We start from the raw sequence: 22824 nt of genomic DNA on the forward strand, positions 1-22824 counted from the left end.
TTAACTGACACAAACTAACATAGACTGAAATTTTAAACAAAAGTGGACTGGCTCTATGAGGGATGCTCATTGGTTGCAGCCAATCAGCTCAGATGTGACTATGACATCACACTCACAGATCACTGTGATTAGCTTACGGCCATAGGCTTCCACGCTGGCACTACAGGCTGGGCGGAATGCTGTTGGTTTGGGAGGCGGGAAATCATTTTCTACTACTTGAATTTACACAAATCTCTAAAAATATGTCATTATTTACTCTAAAAGCAAAAGCATGGCATTATTACCCAGATTAGGGGAGTCCAGGTTAGAGGGAGTTTACTGTATATTAAGTTTTATCTCGTAACTCATTCCCAACACTATCAAATTATATGTATTCATGTCTTACCTTAAGCCGTGACATACAGCTAGAGAGAAAGTCATCATGTATGATAACCTGATTGGCTTGAAGCCTTGGCCCAAGATTTGTATATGTTTCCCGCAACAGTTCAATGGCACGGCATGCAATATCTTCCGTCCCACATAATACAACCTGTTGAAGTAAAGGAGAGGAGTAACTTAATCTTCTCAGTGTCTGTTAATAAAATTAAACAATATTTTAAAACTAGTTTACAATGCCACTCATCTGATTCTTTTAAAACTAATTTATATTTCAAGTAGAAGTCAATATTTTACAATAAGAGTAACTGTTTTAAACCAGAGCATATTATACTCACTCTCCAAACATAATCTACACCTATAAGGTCATCATCATCCATGAGATACACTCTCCTCTTCAGAACCAGTTTACCCTCCTTGGAATTAACAGCTTTAAAAAAACGGTCAAAACATCTGCAAAAAGAAGTTAATTAATAAATTTCATTACTGGTCCCAGATTTCACGAACCTACTATCCACACTTCTAAAATTATTCAACAGATTAACTGCTACATACATACCCCAAAATATACCCTAAATTTGCTAGTTCTATTTCTCAAGATTCTATATAACATCTCACATACTTTAAACCAAAATTTCAAATACAGTACGTAGCCTCTCTCAGTTATAAATGGCCAGAATTCATACAAAGATTGTATCGAGTATCCTCGGAACCACTCCACTCTGGACACTTAACTTCTATCAAAGTTTCCATGCACCAATCTGTCCAAGCATTCTGAAGTGGGCCTGAAGGATGCTACTACCTATATAATGTTACACAGATTATAAAGAAATAAAATAAAGCAACAAATACCTTCCAAAATATTTACTACAAACATCTTCACTTACTTCATGCCATTCTCAGTCAGCAGAGAGGGATCAAGTTGTAAGATATTGTTTTCAAAGAAATCCTTATTGATTTCAGGGTCAAGGTCTGGTTCATCACCCATTAGCTTAGAAAACCACTTGAAGCAAGACTCTCGATCTACAGTAAATACAGCATTCTCCGCTAAGCAGTTCCAAATTTGTTTAGCCTGGGGCGCACACAGCCATAACTGACCATCCTGTTGGAAGAAAGAAAATGTCAAAATTAACCACACTTTCTCATTCTCTTTTTTTTTTTTGCAACAGTACAAGTGCTCGGAATTAATATCAAGCAAAGGCTCTCCCTTCGTTTGCAATCATTCAATCACTTTATCTGCCATATTGTTTACACTGTTCCCTTCCACAACAAGGCCTCAAGACTTTCATATGGTCTGACCCAGTTGTCCACTCGACCGAGCATCGTCAACCAGCAGTACATTTATCCCCAAAACACTGATATTATGTTTTAACTACCCATCTTAAACTCACACATGACTCGTATACAAACTCCATCAAACACCATTCCTCTCCACATTTCTCCAATTTCTACTCTCATGATTCCTCTTAAAATAATTCTATTTGCCTTCCAGCCATTCCATTTTACCTGCAGAATTTTGCTTTATATATTCTCTCATTCAAAACACTTCATCTACAGGACAGACAACCTTAAAATACAAATCCACTAACCTTTAATAAAAACCTAAGGAAACTAAGTCGCTCCTGAACTTGGAATATGTGATTATACCGCCTGTCTGGTACAATATCTGCTGGATTCAAGTCAGGATTTTCTGTAAAATTCATAAACAATGTCAAACAATTAAGCATCTAATGTTTGCATTAGAGTCTCATTAAATAACCCAAATTAAATTCTTTTTTGGCACCATATTCTCAAACTTTCCTGTTTAATCATTACATGAATGTAAAAGCATATACAAAGCAATTAATAGTCTTTACATACTATTCGTAAGTTTATATCAAAGGAATAACAAATTATGTCTTATCATGATGATTTCTTCACAACAAAGATATACGTATAATATATAACATGTCAAAGCTAACATCTACTGCCCTTAGGTCATCTATGGAAATCCCCAAAATTTATTGTACAGTAAGGCCCCGGTGATACTGCGAACATCATCACTGGTGGACCTTAATCCCACGAGGGAAAAAGTGGTAATACGTACAGGGGTACTTTGAAATTGAAAAACCCATACAAATAGAAAATAGTTATATTTATTGCTGTGATATAAAGGGGATTTACTGTACATGTAATGAAAAGGATCCCTCAACCAAGTTCTCTGGGATGAATTCATTTAAGCTGTAAGATTAAATTTTGCAAATAATGGCAATAAAAAAGTTAACACTACTCTACTGCATCCAAATATACCAAATTCTTAATATCAAAGTCATTGTATACTCTATTCATAAATACACTTTGCACTTCTCCACTTGAATCACACCTTTCGCAGCCGTCCTAATATTCTTCATATACGTTGTAAGATTGTCAGCTACAAGAACCACAAGGGAATGCTGGTTTTGGAGTTTGGAGATGATATCATGACGGTAGCTGACATACGGCGTGGGACGCTGATGCTGCGAGAAATTGGGCGGGGCTTCGCTGTAGGAGCAACATATTTCTCGTATTTGCTTAAGAGCTGGAAGTACCCACTTGTCGTGCTTGAGTTCATCAACACATCTGTCTAGCCAGTGCTTCTTTTGAATATCTCGGTCCTGGAAAGTAACATTATGTATGAGATATAACCTCTTCTTATAAAAGATTTGCAGGACTGTAAATTCTAAAACAACTTTACTATTTTTATGGCCAGTCATCCAACATTAGGTGACTCGTCTATTCCACTCACCCAGGCTGCTGGTCAAAAATCATGAGACCCTGTACAAAGTTTTATGAATTTGTTGTGCCTTCCTGTCAAAACCAAGTCCCTGAGAGGAATCTTTAGTAGCAACAGTCACCATTTAAGATAGGAGGCAGCAAGCTGTGGTTGTCATGCTAACTAACACAATTCAGTTCCAGCTTTCCACTCACCCTAAGTAGCTTGTCTCCCTGTCAATTCTGCCTCCTATTTCTGGAGACAAGTGATGTTGCCTCATATTTTGTAGGCCTAAACCAGTGCTGGCTGGGCCACACAGTCCTCACTATCATTATTTTAGTTCATATCAAGTAACATAGGAGTTGGGTAAGTAAAGATCACAAAACACCTTGAACAGAACTTACTTGTTTATGGTTTCATTAAAAACTAAGTAAAAATATTTAGAGGACTACAGTGTGAGTGTACCCAAAGAAACTGAACCATAAAAAACTTTAGCTTAAGGAGATTGGATCAAGGACCACAGAAACCTCAAAATAAAAGAGAGGAAATAATAGGTTTAGATAGTGTATAGAATGTGGGCAGTGCTAAAATATGAAACTACCATTCTTTACTAGTTCATATCCTAAATTTGAACATACCAGTAGCTAATGCATACAAAGTAAATTCATAGTTATAAGCACACAACCCCATCACACCCTATCAACAGATGACAAAAGTGTAACATCTGAAAATACAGCACTTACAATTCAAGGACATTTTAAGTATACAGCAACAGAACAAAAAGTCATATTTCCATACCTGTGAGCATGAGTAATCTAATATCTTGACATGAGCATTAAGAGCTTGATCCATTATCTCTGTTGGTACATCATCTGAATGAGCTAATGACCACAGCAGTGTTAAAACCTGGCAAAAAAAAAAAAGACAAATAAAACAACATCAACCTGTTTGCTATAGAGGGAGAGAACGAATTAAACACAAGTCACATCAATGACCGACTACAGCATTTGTCAATATATACAATATAGAAGTTCTCTGACTAGCATTCAGTTGACACACACAAATTTATCATCAATAATATGTCCACTAATGTACACTTCAGTTACCAAATATTTATCATTCTAATTTTACATCATAATCACTTGGGAGTACAAATCAACATTAAAGTGCTGTACTTTCCAAACCACTTCTTAATTTAAGATAAACAAAATTTAAGGTATTATTATTTCCCAAAGAGAAAGTTCAACTCACTCTCTCCAAACTCATCACAACATTTAGATTGTGAATAACCCATAAACTTTTGAAATATTCTACTCTACAGACAAGAATTTAGTTTACTTTAGTACAAATATCCTTACTAGGCATCAAATATCATCTTACATGCAAAACTAAATATAATTGCTTACCTCATTCAAAACCTAACCATCTCTCGTTTAATAACCTTCACCACTCACAACGTAACTATCTCACAGCTGACCATACCACTCCTCCACAACACAGCCATCTCAAAGACAATGATACGTCCAACTCATATATCCAACTGGAAGATGGTGACATTTCTCGCCCACAACAGCACCACACTGCAGCTCATAATTTTCCTTACTTCAGCAACTAAACATGTGATCAAGTGAACAAAGAGAATTATTCCATACCTTATGTGCCATGACCCCATCTTTGTCATCTTCTGCTAATCTACGTATTAATTCTAGAAGTTTCTCTCGCTGTTTTTTACTGGCTTGACTCCAGCTAGTCTGTAGGACAAAAGAAAGTAGAAAAGGTCAAACAATATCAAACCAAAGTATCATACGTTCTCATCTAAAATAATATATTATGGTACTAGTCAATAAGTTTCACCAGGAGCCTGTCCAGAGTTGAAGGCTCCCATAACTTACTTGGAAGCACCCAAATAAGTGATCAAGCTGCTCAGGTGAGAAATCCCATGCTAGCTTAGCCAGGAGGTCATGTACATTTTTGACAATGGCTTCATGCTTTCCATGTTGTGCTGCCCATATGTCATCTAAATCCTCCAATGTCAGAGCCTGCAAAAAAGACAGGAGAAAGCATATAACATATGTAGATAATTATAAGAGACACTTTTCACAAAAATTTAGTTACTTTCCCTAATGAGTAAAATGTTACTTACCACTGAAATTAAGGCTGACTATTATACACACAAGACATTTGAAATCTATGTCTAATAAAACGATTAATGATTTACAAAGTAGTATAAGGGTACCTATCATACAGGGAATAAAGCCACTTTAAGTTCCAAGTAATCCACCTTAAAACTGATCATGGACACAATTTACAATATGAAAAAATATAATATATGATTGGTGGTGGAAAGGCACAGACGTACTTCTCATTAAATAGGTATTGTAAATTTACCTTTTCCTTGATGATAAAGCGTATGATCTTCTCTAACTTCTCAACATATTGCGGTTGATGGAGGGAATCTCGAAGCACAATCTGTAGTACCCGGTTCTCCTTGATCCACTCCTGTAACACACAAGAAGTCAGCAACAAACCTTAATACCACTTAAAAGCACACAAGGAGAATATCATAGCATAAACAATATCAATAACAAAATAATAATATACAAAGGTTTTGTAAATAAAGTTATACAAATGGAACCAACTGGTAATACACCCATGATTCTTACATTATTGGCAGTACAGCTCACAAAGCAATTTCCAGAGCATAATAATAATAAATTATTTCTGAGATTTCATGACCTATGACAATAATTATTTATATACTGTATTCAATACCAAATACACACCATAATATAACAATATAATGGCAATAACAGCATAGAAATTATGACTGAAAAAGGTTGTCCAGTATTTAAAGATTACTGTAGTTATAGTAAAGATAATGGATTGATAGCCTGGATAACAGAGTCCACAGGATGAGATTTAATAAAGGGAAAATGTGCAAACAGCCAATCATTAAGACACTAATCAGATGTAAACCCACTGAAAAATTATTCAGCACCCGTGTCATATTGTATCACGCCGTAAGGGTGCCGAATACTTTTTTAGTGGGTGTACACACACACATTATCAGTCAATCACAAGAGGATCAAGATAAGTAATAAGTACAGTTTCTCTGCCAATATAATCTAGTTTAATTTTTTCATTGACCAAAATAAACAATTTCTCACCGCCATGCGCTCTGCAGTCAACCATTCTTCTTCTTCAACAGGTCCATGCCGGTGGGAATAATAGGACACATTGGTGATCACCTTATTCACTTCATTCAAGGCATTCATCTTCCCATTGAAGGATGAAATTTGCAATAACCTGAAAAAAGAACCACTCGTGTTAATGGTTCTGCATCTATTTCACCATAAATATACTCTTATGAAAATGTTATCAGTCTTTCCACACTCAAAAAGTTGTTTCCTCAAGAGAAAACCACTTGGTCCATTCCAAGAGACAGTCTCATAGTCCATATAAAATGACATCAGTTGGTCCATTCCAAGAAATGGCAAAGTTAATTTATCATCTCAAAATAATATTCATATTACACTAATTATTACAGTACATTCCTTCATTAAACCCTCTCAGAAGGAGAATATCCCAAGTCTTGTCTTAAAATTTAAACAAAATCATCTCCCATAAGGTTGTGTCACTTTGGGGAAAACATAAATGTTAGAAAATAAAAAATAAGACAAGTAGAAATACAGTACATATACATACTTGCTCATTTCCTATACACCCTATATTTGCATATGCAGTGCACATTATTTAACCTTATGACAAAAAAAATTCACAAGAATCATATTAATCATTAATAAGACAAAGTACTGGGAAAATTTTACCTGAGTATCATTTTAAGTCTAAAAATCTCAAGATTTTTGGCGGTCTCCTCTTGACTGGGCACTCGGGATACCAGGCACTTAATGGCTTTGATGATGGCAGACAGCGCGTCATTTTTGGCTTCATTTTTGGCCTCTTTCTTTAATTCCTCATCAGTAAGATTTTCTAGAAAGGCTGGAACTACCTCCTGTTGGTTGTGAAGCAAATAAATAACATTAAAAACTATTATTATGCTGATATTTAAGTAAATCATTCTACTTATCTGCAATGATGCAACCAAGCACATCGCTAATGTGTACATTTTCCAAGTCCTTTAAACAAAGTTGCCAGTTTTTTTAAACACCTGGATAAATGAGCTATAGACTTCAAATTTGCACATCCTTGTACTTACTACAATAGGCATGAAGTATTTCTCTATAGTAGGTACGGTGAGCATCTCAAAGCAGAGGCCAAATGGTCGCAGGAGCGCACAGATTACTGGAACCGAGAGATTCTTCCCCGACTGGAATCTTTCTAAAAGGATTTGGAAGCCACCAAGCTTGCCAAACAGGTTGATAAGGTCGACAAGCCAACCTCTGGGATTTCTGGGGTCAGGTGGTCGGGCATATAGTTCATAGTCGGGGATCTGTGACCCTTGTGGTACTGTTTCTGAAGGGCGTGTTCCATTAAAGGTATGAAACCTAAAAGAAGAGATTTAGGTAAGCACATTTGTATAATTCTAAATAATTTAAATATATTCTAGATTACTATGCTCAACATGGAAAACTAAAAGAAATGTAAATGAAAAGTAGTATTAACCAATACATATAGGGGCATATGAACAATGCCAATAGGTTACCAATTGCAAGTCAATTGTAAAATGACAACATATACACAAGGGACTGAAGTGTTTGAGTCTCCGGAGAAAAATAACTAATCATGGTGGCATTTGATCTCAGAATTTCAAGCAAGGTTGAATATGTTTACAGTTGGGGAAAATACAATTTGTTTAAGCCTTGTTATATAATTTTCTTACTTACTTGGAATTAGGGCTGAGCACCATAGCAAGAAGGTCAAGTAAAGGAAACCAGTCCTGGTGCAGTTTTACAACAACTAATTCTATTAACTTCTCACAGTTCTTGAGGATACATCTCTGCAAATTAGAGAACAAAATTTTCAAGTTGTATTTTAATATTACTGAAAAGATTCAAGGGAAGAATGAGAATGTTTGTTATTGTGGATTTAGAGTAGGCAAATCACATGCCTACAAAATCTTTAATTAACAGAAACAGCCTTGGGCAAAATTTCTAATGACTTGGTGACTAACACTTGTTCTGGGAAGTATTCCTCTTTGATCTCTCAGCTGCTTTTGATAAAGGTGATCAACAAATGCTGTTTGGTGATCTCTTAACTCTAGGTATCTCAGAGTCCACTCTGTCCACATAACAGCATCTACAAGATTGTTGCCAATGTACTATTTTAAGTTCAACAGGAATCAGCCTTGGATCTTTACTGGAGGCACAATATTGAGTACTGAACCACATTGTGGAAGCAACACAGTTTTATGTACCTATAAGAACACTAAGGATAAAGGTACAAAATGGGATTTCTCTTATTTAACAAAGACCCATCTAAGTTTCATTAAACACTTAAACTTATTGAGGAGTAAGTGCAATTATCACAATATTAATTATTTTGCTGTAGAGAGATTTATGGAAAGAAAACCTTTTAGCACTTTGGGGAAGCTATTAACAGTGGTAAAAAGACAAAATCAAGTGCATAAACTGTTTTCTTTAAGGGAAAATTGCAGAGCAAGATGTGCACCTGTACAGTCAACAGCAGAAGTTCATCCCACCCCATTTGCATGGTGATCTGTCAACTCTTCCCCACAGTGTTACCAGATCACCTGCCTCATATCATGAAATTGGTTTGGGACGAACTTCTGCTATTGACTGTACATGAGATATTGTACTGTACTAAGCTTAGTATAAAAAAAATTGTTAAACAAGGGCAATCTGAAAAAAAAAAAAATAATTAGATAAAATAATTAAAAATATGCCATAGTAAGTGGTGTATGCCAGATACATAGCAAAATAATTTACCAAATGACTGCTCACTAAGCAGGTTTTGCCCCTGATAATGCCCATTACAAAACAATACCAGATTGGTGTTATTGTTGTGGCATTTTGATAACAAAATTTCCCCTTACTCAGCAGATCTTAATACTTAGTAGTGCTCATTACCAGACTGAAAACCAGCCTGTTAGTGAGAAAGACCTGCCAACAAGAGGTTTTTACTATATCTGTTCACTCTGAGTCTAATCTAATATATATACAGGAACAAAACATATGACCATACAGACCACAGATATTGAACATAACTAATCAGAATTAAAAATATAAAGGATAAAGACATAAAACTAAGGAACAAGGGGAATCATTTTTGGACTACTCAGAAAAAAAAATATCTACTTAAATTTAACTTTATATAAATACATAACAGAATTATACAGTGTACTAACATGAATTTCAAACTTCCAGCTGTTAACAGCCTCATCAGTGAGGATTTTGGTGAAAGAAATGGTCAGCCCTTCCCTGAAGAATCTCTGACATGCTTCACTCCTTGTATCTACACCTGTAATGAAATTGCACACAGAAAGAACATAATCACTAATAAATGCAGCATTATGCACCTTGCACCATTTCAATATTAATTACCACCATGGCACACAGCATATCAATTTATCTATCACAGATTGTTTTGGGTCTAAATATCTCCCAAATGTAAAAGCCATCATTTCCTGTATTATAAAATGGGTACAAATATTTTGATGTTGAATATAATCATATAAATGTAGCTTAATTTTTACAGTAATAGAACAATTAACTTACTGTTACATTATATACAGGTACAGTATTGTTCTGTCAAATAACTTTAAGTTCAGAGGAGATCATTACAAGTAGGAACTTGTCAAAACATTTCAGCTACAAACTCTCTCCAACCTTCAAGTGTTAAAAAAAACTTGCCATGCCAACTAATAAGCATGTACACACTAACCACGTGTACAGAGATCGATGGAGGCTTCCAGCAACAGTTCTAGCTCACACTTGGGTAAGACCGGGACCACCCATCTTTGTCTGTGAATCATCTCATCCAGTCGGGCCAAGGCAGCCAGGGGGAAGTCTGGCTCCCCACCCCCCAAATCCTCACCTTCACCATCACCCAATACTTCTCCATCACCACCCTAGGAATATAATAATAAAGTCAGCATGGACAGTACTGTACGCACTACACCACTCAAACAGAATACTGTACACCACTACTATAGTGCTTTTTTTCTCAGCTGAGAAAAGATGCCCCGCCCCCTCCTCAAGAGTTACAGCTGATTGACTGTTGCAAATCTGTTCGATTTCGTCCTGAAGTAATGATCTATTTCTAAATGAGTTAATTCATAATCATTGGGATGACCGTTTTTGACGAGAAAGATATTTAGCTAAATTATATAAAGATACATACATTCATTATTTGAAACAGGAGCACGTAGGTAGTTTATCAGAAATATTATACATGAATTAACTGTTACTCTGGTAACAAATTCACGCTTTCGGAGGATGCATTTAATATATACTTATTTTTACCCACAATAAGGCATATTAAGACAAATTACATATCAGTAAAACTACATTATTCAAAAACTAACATTTTAAAAGTTGAGAATCACACTGAAATTTTACACAACCCCTGAAAATTGTTGGATGAGTGTGACAGACTTGGCCACTACAGCGAACAGCCGTCAGTAGAGGTGGGAAATATAACTGAACAAACAACTTCATATTTCAGTGATTCTGAACTTTTTAAAACATTATTTTTTGCAACAGCCAATCAGCTGTAACTCTTGAGGAGGGGGCGGGTCATCTTTTCTCAGCTGGGGAAAAACGCATTATAACCATTACTCTATTGGATATTAAAAAATAAATAAAAAAATTATATATATATATATATATATATATATATATATATATATATATATATATATATATATATATATATATATATATATATATATATATATATATATATATATATATATATATATATATATATATATATATATATATATATATATATATATATATATATATATATATATATATATATATATATATATATATATATATATATATATATATATATATATATATATATATATATATATATATATATATATACTGTATATTTTTTTTTATGAAAACATTACTAATTGTATGGACAATTGGACATGTTAAGTATCTTAAATGTCTTAGCCTTGAAATACATAACATGGGATATATAAGCTATATAAAAGTATAGTACAGTATAGTATACTGTACTGTACAATATATACAGTAAATTTATGAAATGCTCCAACATCACCTGTGGTGGAGTGTTTGGCGGTCCCTCCTGTGGATCCTGATTGGCTATCATTGCGATGGTCATAGCGCTGTCGTGTGGCACCGGCGTGGGCCTTTCCCTCACCCAGCGGCACGACCAGATGCCACAGCCCTAACCATACATCCACTTTGGGCTGTGGAGAAGAAAATTAAATTATAATTACATACTCGTAACATATAAACTTAATTACAATGCATTTTTGCAACCACTTACTTTTTCCCTGGAGGTGGCTAACAAAGTTTCAAGTTGCAGCAGCACTTGACTGTTAGCTATTTGTTCAAAAAATATAAATAAACTTATGCAAGCCCTAAAATACTGTACTAAATACAACCCAAACACCACTACTGCATTAAGCCCATTAACCTTCTCGTGGTCTTTCAACACAGATTGTTTCTCTAAGCGCTCTAGTACTGTGCTGGCCTGACCCCTCCCATTCAACCATATTTCACACTGAGAACACCCATCCTGTAAGCAGAAATGCTGGAATGGTAGATCGGCCCTATCAACCAACTAAGTTCCTCCCATTAGCCTTGTGGGCTGGCAGGTGCAATTTGGGTCTGGATTGCTGTAGCCAATGTTTACTTCGGAAAAACTGCTCCTGTTGCCGACGCAACCTTTGTCAAAAGATTGCAAATGATGCTATTTGTGTCAAAAGACCATAAGGGGTTAAGATTTTTTACCATGGCCAGAAGTACCATTGGGTTAAATGAATGTGGGGCTGTCAACTTGTGCATAAAAAAATGAATACAGGTACAGTATACTGTACAGTACTAAAATAAGTATACTGTATAGTAATCAAATGATATGATAAAGTAATACACAAATGTTTAAACAGAAGTGTATGGATGTAAAGCTTTACAATAACAAATAGCCAAGTAAAAAGTGGCACAGGTCCAACAACAATCAACACATGCAATGGACGAGTTGACAGTTCTGGGTAAACACAAGAAATACACTCTGCCACGTTCGTAGAGTGATACGGTATATATAATTTGTAATAAAAGTTTAAAGTCCTGCTATAATAGTCGAGATAAGTTTATTTCTCTAGAAACAAGGCCACCATTTGCATTGACGTCACTCCCTTAAAACTCATTGCTGCAGTCGGAGACTCAGAGGTAGTAGAAAGGATCTTTGGAAAAGATGGCCTCTTCAGACACCAAATGCCAAGTTCAGGTAAGTTTTAAGGGTGTTTTTGTTGGTCTAGGTCATGGACAATTGGTAAGCGAAGAACTGTTCCGTGAAGAGCAGCTTCAAACATAGGTTGGATGGATATATGAGCAACAGGGGTTGGGTGTAAATGGGACTACCCAGTCTGGGCCAATAGGTCCACTGCAGTTTCCTCCATTCTTATGTTCTTTTGGACATAAAAAACACCCATGTTTACACCAGCTCAGCTCATGTATTCTTACCTGGAAGACTTTTTTTTTCAGTGCATTTACAGAGTGTATCAGTGCTAGATGTAGATGGAGATACGAGTAAATTTAGAAGTAATGACATTGTCTGGACTTTGTTTTGAGAATGCCTGATGACAACATAGTGCTGTTATTGTTTTCATGATTTACTAATGAACCACTGGGATATATCATTTATATTAATTAATGGGTAAAATTTTACTTTAACTACCAAAAGTAAACATTTTGAATTTTAGATTCGAGATAGGCTATATTGGGTAAATTTTAAGTTTTGGTCATCCCTGTACTTAGACATGCAGACTATGTTTTTGTTTTCTGATGGTTTGCGGTGTGTTATGAACAATTTAGACCTTAATTTCTACCGGAAATCACTAGTTTTAAGTTTCTACCCCACCCTTACCGATGTATGTTAAGCTAACCTCATAACCTAACCTAACCTAGGGGCGACCTGATAGAGGTGTATAAGTGGAAGTCAGGGCTAAACAAAGGGGACATTACAAAGGTACTCAAATTATCCAACCAGGAGCGAACTCGTAACAATGGTTTTAAATTAGACAAATTTAGATTTAGGCGTGAAATAGGTAAACACTGGTTTGGAAACAGAGTAGTGGATGAATGGAACAAGTTACCAAATATCATCATTAACTCGAATACGCTGAATTGCTTCAAACATAGGTTGGATGCTTATATGAGCAATAGGGGTTGGGTGTAAACGGGACTGCCCAGTATGGGCCAATAGGCCCGCTGCAGTTTCCTCCATTCTTATGTTCTTATAATCTGTACAGTATTTTCTTATGCGATCGAAAAATGTTTTGCGACAGAAATCCTGTAGAGATAATGTGTCTTATTGTTTAAGGTAGGTGCTGGATTCTGTCATGGGGAAATATCATCGAGCAGCAAGAAACCATCTTTTTCTTTTCTTCTTATCTTTTGGTATTGTGATGAATATTTTGCCTGGTGAGGAATTGTCAGTACTCTTGCACATTGGCACGAAGCACTAACGACACTTTGTCCTTTGCTTGAACATTGTATATGGCCACAAGTCCTGTATTTATGTAGGTAGCAACACATTCCACAGCTGGCTGATTCCCGGTCTGCGGCTCGCCACAGCAAGTGACGTCACAAGCAATCACAGAGCTTTTCACAGTCACGTGACTTTTTAGCAACTTTAACCCTTATTTTTTTACACTTTTTGGCTTCATTTATTTAAAAATATCATTACCATAGTGAATTTAAGCATTTTCTTTACCCATTGATCTGCCATCTTGCTTAAAAATTCCAACCATCAACTCGTCCATTATAGGATTCCACAGAACTGACATAAAAGATGATAAAAGAAATACTGTACAGTTGGGTCTTCATTTACGCAGTCAATTGAACCAGTGGAGTACCGCGTAAAACAAGAAACGCGTAAATGAAATAACAGAACATATGGGATTTATTGAAATAGAGACTGGGCCAACCCTCAAACTCCACTTTTTCCGACACAATATGTACCTTGTAGTCAAAATAACATCTTAATTTTATGATGGTATGCACACACAATTAATAATTTAGAGAAATATCAATAATATTAGGTTTTTTAACACTTACGTTAGTAGAAAAGATGGCTGGGCACACAGGGATGGGAGGTTGGTTCCGAGGCAGAGGGCAGATTATTGGCCCTCACCTGTATCACTTGTATCAATTGTATCACTATCCACCACATAGGCTTGCAGAGCCTCTTTGTCAAACCCCTCAAAGTCCATATCCTCACTATCACTGACTTGGGCCAGCTGTAGTGGGTGGCGGGTGAAGAACTCGGTAATGTTTTGCTGCCCGCGCCGCTTCCCGCGTAAGTGACCAAATTTACCACGTAAATAAAGCATTTTAATTCTGGCAAGGCACCGCGTAAATGACCAAACGCGTAAACAAAAACCACGTAAATCCAGACTCAACTGTATAATACAGTACATGTGTGTTATGGATACACAGAACATATTGTTTGTTTATAAAAACTACTGGGTTAACCAGAGGAAGTAGGAATATGGATATCACCTTTGTGATCCAACAACACTTGTCTCAAAATCCAAAAGTAATCCTATTCCAATACATATTTCCTCTAATTAAGTCATGAAGTTACCGGATGTGGTGTCAGCACTGCAAAATCAGTGACAAGCACAGTACAGTACAGTACTATGAATAGAAGATTTTTTGGGGTTCCACAAATTTACCACCATAGCAAATGGGATCTGATAATTTCAAGCAAGCTTCTGTTGTCAAGAAGTTAATCTTATCCTCATAGTCAGTCTCTCCCCACTAAAACTGTGTGCAGGGGACAGCATGAGCAGTACCTGAGGAATGGACGAGTTGACGGTTCTGGGCAAACACAAGAAATACACTCTGCCACATTCGTAGAGTGATACAGTTTATATAATTGTAATAAAAGTTTAAAGTCCTACTATAATAATCGAGATAAGTATATTTCTCTAGAAACAGGGCAACCATTTGCAATGACGTCACTAGTTTTAAACTCACCGCTGCAGTCGGAGGTAGTAGAAAGGATGGCCTCTTCAGACCCCAAATGCCACATTCAGGAAAGATTTAAGGGTGTTTTTCTATGGTCTAAGTCATGGACAATTCGTAAGTGAAAAAATGTGCCATGAAGAGCAGCTTCAAACATAGGTTGGATGGATATATGAACAATGGGGGTTGGGTGTAAATGGGACTACCCAGTCTGGACCAATAGGATCACTGCAGTTTCCTCCATTCTTATGTTCTTTTGGACATAAACACCCATGTTCACACCAGCTCAGCTGTCATGTCCTCTTACCTGGTAGACTCTCTTTTTTTTCAGTGCATTTACAGAGTATACCAGTACTACTGTAGATGGAGATACGAGTAAATTTAGAAGTAATGACATTGTCTGGACTTTGTTTTGAGAACGCCTGGTGCTAGTTAACATAACATAGTGCTGTTATTGTTTTGATGATTCACTTATGAAACACTGGGATATATCATCATTTATATTAATTAATGGGTAAAATTTTACTTTAACTACCATAATTAAGTATTTTGATGTTTAGATTCGAGATAGGCTATATTGGGTAAATTTTTAGTTTTGGTCATCTTTGTACTTAGACATGCAGACTATGTTTTTTTTCTGATGTTTGTGACATGTAATGAACGATTTACCTTCATTTCTATCGGAAATCACTAGTTTTGAGTTACCCCCCCCCCTTACCGACGTATATTCAGCTAACCTTATAACTCATCATACCCTACAGAAATCCGGTAGATTTAATTTGTCTTATTGTTTAAAGTACTTAATTAGAATCTTAAGGTTCCCCAGATGACCAATACCAAAATAATACCAATATTGTTTGGAAAGTTTATACTGGACTATGAAATTTGTTGTATGGGCAGCTAATATCCATTGAATTAGTTGTGTCCTTAGTAATATTATATATTCAAAATAGTATAACTGTGTTGCACAGTAATGAACAATTAATTATCTAATAATATCTATTTACAGAGCCGATCAGCCGAAAAGGTTGGACAACTACAGCTGGCTGTCTCCCGCTGGGAAGTTCACCCCAACCAGTGACATCACAACCAATCACAGAGCTTTTCAAAGTCACGCGACTTTTTAGCAATTTTAACCCTTATTTTTGACACTTTTGGCCCAATTTATTTAAAAATATCATTGCCATAGTGAATTTAAGCATTTTCTTTACCCATTGACCTGCCATTTTATGAAAAGATTCCAACCGTCAACTTGTCCATCATAAGCCAACACTTGAACATTTAGTGTGTAGGGACATCAAGTCTTGAAATAGGAAAGGTATGCAAGTTTTCAATGATCAGTCCAAGGAAACAGGTTTCCAACTAAAAAATCTTGTATCCATATAAAAGTTGGTCAGGATCTGCATGTACTCCTCTCTTACAAACAAGTTTTCAGGGGAGACAAACTAAAATCCCCCTACCCACAAGGATAATGACAACTGAAAGTGGCTGTCATCAAAATTAAAGGAGCAGTGAAAGAAGCTGAGGGCATCCAAAAGGAGACTGTCCACAACACCACTGAAGAAACTTGTAAACAAATTAGCAGAAAGCACACTAGCTATCCCATAGCAGCATCCTACTCCTGGCTCTTCAGCATGAAATAAGTATTCCCCGCCTAAACGTACAATCGGTGAGGAATGACTTCTTCCCTTGTTACCGTACCTAAATCCATGGAGACATTTAGAGATCCTGTGCTTCCAAGCAGTATCACAGGCCTTTTCAAGGTCAAAGAAACAATTACATGGTGCCATTTAGATGCAAAAACCAAATGTAATGGAAACTCAAATCGAATCAAGGCATCAATAGTAGAAAGCATCATTTGGGAACTATATTGGCACAGGATGAACTTGCTTAGCTCCAATAACCAAACCAATATCTCACTGACTATCTTCTAAAGCAGCTTACAAAATACAGTTAAATAATCAATGCTTTGGGATAATAATTCAATACATCAGAGAGGTCTTTTTGTGGTATAGGAAATGGCCACACTTTTGCTACCTTTCAAACCTTACCATAAAACCTGCTGCAACTGGAAAACTCGGTATTATACCTTCAGACTTTCATGAGTAACTCATCTAAACACATGACACCAACCATTCCAAACATCAAATCTAATAAAACTAATAATCCTGAAAAGATCCCAAAGGGCTGCCTACAATCTAAAATATTTCTCAACTAGAGACAGTCACTTTTCATTCAAACTGCCAAAGCATCATAAAACTCCTGAATGTACACAAACTAGCTCAATTCATCTGTTGACTCAAAACCCTCTAAAATATATGGTTGAGATCCAACTCATGCTCAGGAAGGCCTAACCCCTGTAGTTATAAGCACCTCTACATAACTTGAACTTCCCCCATCAATAAGCCTTACACAAATACCTTTCTTAACAATTTTAACAGCCCAACAAAATTTCCCATACAGTACACTGTACTGCGGAACACAGAAAACTTAACCCAAATAAACACATGCAACTTAAGGTTTAACCACCTGTGTACAGGATCCCCTTTATGCAGAATAAAATCGCTTGGCATTAACCAAATAAAATAATATAAGTGGCATCCCTGTATTGCAGGGGTTAAATAATCCTATGTCAATTACCTCTTCCGCCTCACTCACACTGATTAAGGATTAATCCGTGAGGATTTTCAGAACTGTAGAATGCTTCTACAGTATTTTACACATTAACATGGCAGAGGAACCGTGTTACTCCCACTTCATCATTCCAAGTCTTATATTGTTGAAACAACTATCTAACTATACCAACTCTCTTTTTTGGGGAGTACATTACAGAACTGTATACATACCACTTACAAAAACAATCATATACAGGTACCGGTTATTATCCATCAAACTACAGGAAGTGGCCGACTCATTTTCATTAAATAAAGCTGTTTACAGCTGCAGTAAATGAAAACAAATTAGGCAGGGGTTAGTTGACTGGTATCCAGCAGAGTAACCACTGGTTATTCGGCCAGGATATAAAATAAATTTAAGTACCTACAGTTACTTCTGGCCACAGAAAATTCTATACCAATATATTACTTTACTATATTTATAATTTCAAACTAGTCCTGTATTAAAAATTCGATCAAACAGAAATAATACATCAAAATTAAGGACACAAGGATGATAAAATTAGATTAAAATTTAAATAAATTTGTTAAGAAAACTAACACCTCAATGTTTAACAGATATGATACTATACTGTTAGGTATCAGGTATAGACTTAAAAATTTTTTGATCTGACCTAACTTAACCTAACCTACTTTATATATGTCCAGGAGAGAAGTGGGACATCTCAGACGATTAAAGGAGGTAGTGATACAGCAGTCAGCATTTAAATAAGTGTAATGACTAGAGTACGGTAATGCCGACAGCCGCCCTGACCAGAATCCCATTAAAATTATACATAATCCCCCTGGGTCCCGGTCATATTGGAGATGATCATTCAGCCGAGCAAACCGGTAAATAATTACTTTGAACAAATTATCACTCAAATGTGAGATGGCAAGAGAGCCATTGTCTACATGCCCATAGCAGGCTTTGCCAACTCAAAAAGCATCACTACTGAACAAAGTCAGAATTTTGCAGGAACAAAACACTGGTGATGGTCATCCCCACCTAAACTTGAATACTGTACCTGTACTGTACTGCCAACAGTGGTAATAAAACCCAACCTATCTTACTTACAATCTCAGATATATGTAAATTACGTTAGTTGTAGCTGCTCCATTTTGAAGCTTTAAAGGAAGTGTATTATGACTCAGCCCCCATGATGAACTCATGTTAACAAAACCATTACTGTTCACCAGGTAAGCATTTCTCATTGAAAGTTGTTACTGCCTTTCTTCTTCTTCTTTTTAATTTAAACATCAGATTAAGCAAAAGTATAAGGCTATACATAGGTAAAATAACTTTCCTTCTATAAAAAGAATAACAGGAGTTATGTGGTTTAGTCTACCATGTTTCCTACAAGTCAAGTTGAGGCAGAAGGGCTCGACTACAGTATAGCCATCCATACTTTTACTTTTATCCTCTTCGTCACTGATCGGCTTGTTAGCCACTTGGGCGATCGGTCACATCTCTGATTACTTTTCCTTTCATTTATCTTCTTCACCAGTACAGTACAGTACTTTATTTACAATCCACACAAATCCTAAAACATATGATACACAGGATACCATACGTAAAATGACAATTAAGGATCGGATCCCTTCTGGAATACGATTCCAATGCATTACATAACCACTTTGTCAACATGGCTGTTACAAGAATTCTCAACATTTCATATATGTAGAGTACATACCTCATGTCTTACAAGGATATGAATACAGGCTTCATAGTTTGAAATGGAAGAGACAGACCTAGATGCTTTTTTCTTAATATCAGATGAGAAATAAGCATGTAAATTATCTAGAAAAAAAGGGGGGGGGGTTGATGTAATCCAGTACTGGTACTCTTCAACAGACTTCTGACATGTCAACTATCACAAATAAAACCAATCAACAAACCTAAACTAACTTGACTTAAATATAGACAGTCCCCGAGTTACGACCGTCCGACATACGATCATCCGCACTTACAAACGGGATACCAATACATTAATTGCAAAAAACTGTGATTAAAATCCCCCTTTTTTTCATTATTCTATATTGTTTAAAATCACTTAATTTACATTATTTGTTATGTATGGGATATTTTTTTTTTATATGCTGGGTTGTGCTTTAATCTAATCTAATCTTTGGAATTATCACTGTTCTGACTTATGAACAAATCGACCTATGGTCAGGGTCCACAAACGTAGCCCTGTCGTAAGTCGGGGAATACCTGTATAAGATTTTTTGGTTATCTGTAGTAGGGTTGATGCTATATACTGGTACAGTATAACAACTGTAAAGAGAAGACGATTCTCTATGGGTTGGAGTCAAATAAATATAGTATATGTATTCAGTTTTGGAATATTTTCTCTCTTTTTCCCCATACGCCGAACAAGCACTTCGTTTTCAGGAACTAAAAAGTGAAAGATTCTACGAATGAAATCAAAACGTCACTAAAATACCGGTATATCTTTTCCCCTAAACGCCAGTGTTTAAGTGCCTCCAATTCTTTAGTAGCTATGTTAACAAATTAAAATTGGTGAATTATGTCTCCTTTTAGCATGAAGAAACTAATGAGAAGTTCTCAACAAATGTAAATCTCGTCAATGTTACTTAGGTAAACAACCACTTACAATTCTATGTAATGTCTTCAAAAACGACTTAGTTTACCTGAAAAAGCATCAAGCTTCAGTAGTACTTTTACTTCTTTATAATGAAGCCATTTAATGTTTTTTTTATAGAAAGGCAGCTGCCAAACATGGCTTCTAGTGCACATAACACTAATATGACACAATGTATAATGGACAGTCCAAATAGTGGGATGCACAGCTAAATATCCCAACTTTATTTATCAACAAACTCCAAAAAATAAATAAATAAACCAAAGAACCACAACATAAATTAATACATGGACTTAGTGATCAAACTTTTTCAAGGTGATGGTGCAATGCAAACAGCAGCTCAATCAAAAATATCCAGTAAATTCTCATTAATTTCTTGTCCAGTTTAAACAAAATACGTTAGAGCCTCTGCTATACATAAGTTCTCAAAAATCACCGATAATCTTCATTTAAAAAAAAAAATCCACTTCGCATAGTGAGTAATATACTCTGGGTGTGGACTTCAAAATAAAATTTTCCTTTCAAGCAAGTTTTTTCCATGTCTTGAAGTCACATGACCTTACCTATCACATATCTTACGGAAAATGTTGAATTTAACACATGGAGCTGTCTCTGTAAATCACCAAAGAACCCATGTAGTATATAAATAATGAAAATATCTAGACGATCTGCTCCAGCTTCTACAAAGGATAACTTCAAAACTTCAACTCATCGTAAGCTCCTACTGTCATGTTTCCACTCCAAAACGATAGAACAATAAAGATAAATACCTAATGAATACCTCTACGTAGAGTATTTAACTTAGATATAATAGGTGATACAACAGATACAATTTAACACACAGGACAGCTGACAGAAGGAGGGGTCCAAAAATTATCAAAATGGCGACTGGATATGCGATTAGTTTTTGAACATTTACCAGATAACCAGAAGCCCTATGTTCATAAATTAACCGATTCTCTATTCTTGGATGACTTAGGAAGGAATAAATACTATATTCATTTACTTACTTATTTAACTGAGCAATCTACGAAAGTGAATTTTGGGTGTCGGTATCTCCATTCACTAGTGCAGAATCACAGACTATGAACACTCCGAGTATACGGTACGGCCGGCCTATAGATGGCGCACACCGAGAAACAAAGTCGCATCTACTTATACCTTTAACGATTAGATTTTGGTGTTTGAGAGATTTATATTCTCTATAATAAGCTTGATACCTATTTTCAAAAAAGTTGTAATACCGATTGTTGTCATGATTCTAGTCTTGACAAAGTGGCAAGGAATTTCTTGTCATTGTAATTAACGTAAATAATAATATATGATCTAGAAACATCAATGATTTTTCAATAAGAACTCTGAATACTTGAAAGTCATCTCTTATTAACTTGCTTTAAATTGACTTTACAAGACGCAAAATGAAATTGTCGCTTTTGGTTTATCATTAAATCTGTTTGTGATTGTGAACGAATTATTTAAGTTGTTCAATTTTACAGAAAACTTTTGCGTCACTGTAAAGCAGTAAGTCTACTGTTTTATGACTTATTGATTATATTTTCTATATTTAACAATGTTAATCAGGCGAATTATACTGCGTAGTGGCCACATAAGTGATCGGCATTCTTTCACCACATTTATGAATGAACTGAATACCGTTAATTACTTGATTTGTTATTTACGCTTATTAATAACCTATAAATTACGAAAAAAAATTAAGTTATGCAACAAATTTATATGACAATCTTTACTTTGTAAATCATGTTGTTTATAAATATATCGGTTTTATAATAAAGATGACAAGTATATTCTAAAATTGTTTGCTTCCATAATATTCTGGATTTTAATTCTAAATGATAATGACATGAAAAACACTGTGAAGTTTGCCAAAGCAGAGTACAGAAATTACTATAATACAGTCCTAATCCTTGGAGTACAGTACCATTAGTTTATCCTATAATGGTGAATGAAATGAACTGAATTTGTCATAAGGAAAAGGAATATACAGTAGGATCCGTACATTTGTTAAGTGTCCTTTACTATTTTATTATTATTATTATATTTTCGCTCCCAGGCCCCGATGTGGGTCAATGACCTGTGCCAATGGTAAAACTATTACAATAAATATATGACAGTGGACATTCACGTATTATGATTCATTGTTGGATGCAACTACAGGCATGGACGAGTGCATAATTTTCCCGCTGTAATACTTGCGCACACACACACACACACACACACACACACACACTTGTATAACACAGAAAACAGTAGACAGTAAACGTTATGACACCAGATAACACTTGACA

General features: G+C 35.7%; 1 protein-coding gene across 3 annotated transcripts in view; it reads right to left on the minus strand.

Moving 5' to 3' along the window:
• Positions 1–21625, minus strand: part of LOC121861541 (probable ubiquitin carboxyl-terminal hydrolase FAF-X) — a 68157-nt gene extending 46532 nt beyond the window's left edge. For all 3 annotated transcript variants that reach the window (XM_042359411.1, XM_042359401.1, XM_042359392.1), the window contains exons 1-17: positions 21529–21625; positions 11324–11474; positions 9968–10154; positions 9432–9544; positions 7951–8063; positions 7323–7611; positions 6934–7118; positions 6274–6412; positions 5495–5605; positions 4999–5145; positions 4759–4857; positions 3905–4012; positions 2738–3008; positions 1965–2065; positions 1263–1477; positions 714–828; positions 386–529 (exon numbers count right to left, since the gene is read on the minus strand). In XM_042359411.1, the coding sequence (XP_042215345.1) occupies positions 386–529; positions 714–828; positions 1263–1477; positions 1965–2065; positions 2738–3008; positions 3905–4012; positions 4759–4857; positions 4999–5145; positions 5495–5605; positions 6274–6412; positions 6934–7118; positions 7323–7611; positions 7951–8063; positions 9432–9544; positions 9968–10154; positions 11324–11386 (2400 nt within the window). In that variant the 5' untranslated portion in view covers positions 11387–11474; positions 21529–21625. The remainder of the gene's footprint in view (positions 1–385; positions 530–713; positions 829–1262; positions 1478–1964; positions 2066–2737; positions 3009–3904; positions 4013–4758; positions 4858–4998; positions 5146–5494; positions 5606–6273; positions 6413–6933; positions 7119–7322; positions 7612–7950; positions 8064–9431; positions 9545–9967; positions 10155–11323; positions 11475–21528) is intronic.
• Between the last annotated feature and the right edge of the window lie 1199 nt (positions 21626–22824).

The sequence above is a fragment of the Homarus americanus genome, unplaced genomic scaffold, assembly GCF_018991925.1.
Source record: "Homarus americanus isolate GMGI-L3 unplaced genomic scaffold, GMGI_Hamer_2.0 scaffold40248, whole genome shotgun sequence".
Lineage (NCBI taxonomy): Eukaryota > Metazoa > Arthropoda > Malacostraca > Decapoda > Nephropidae > Homarus > Homarus americanus.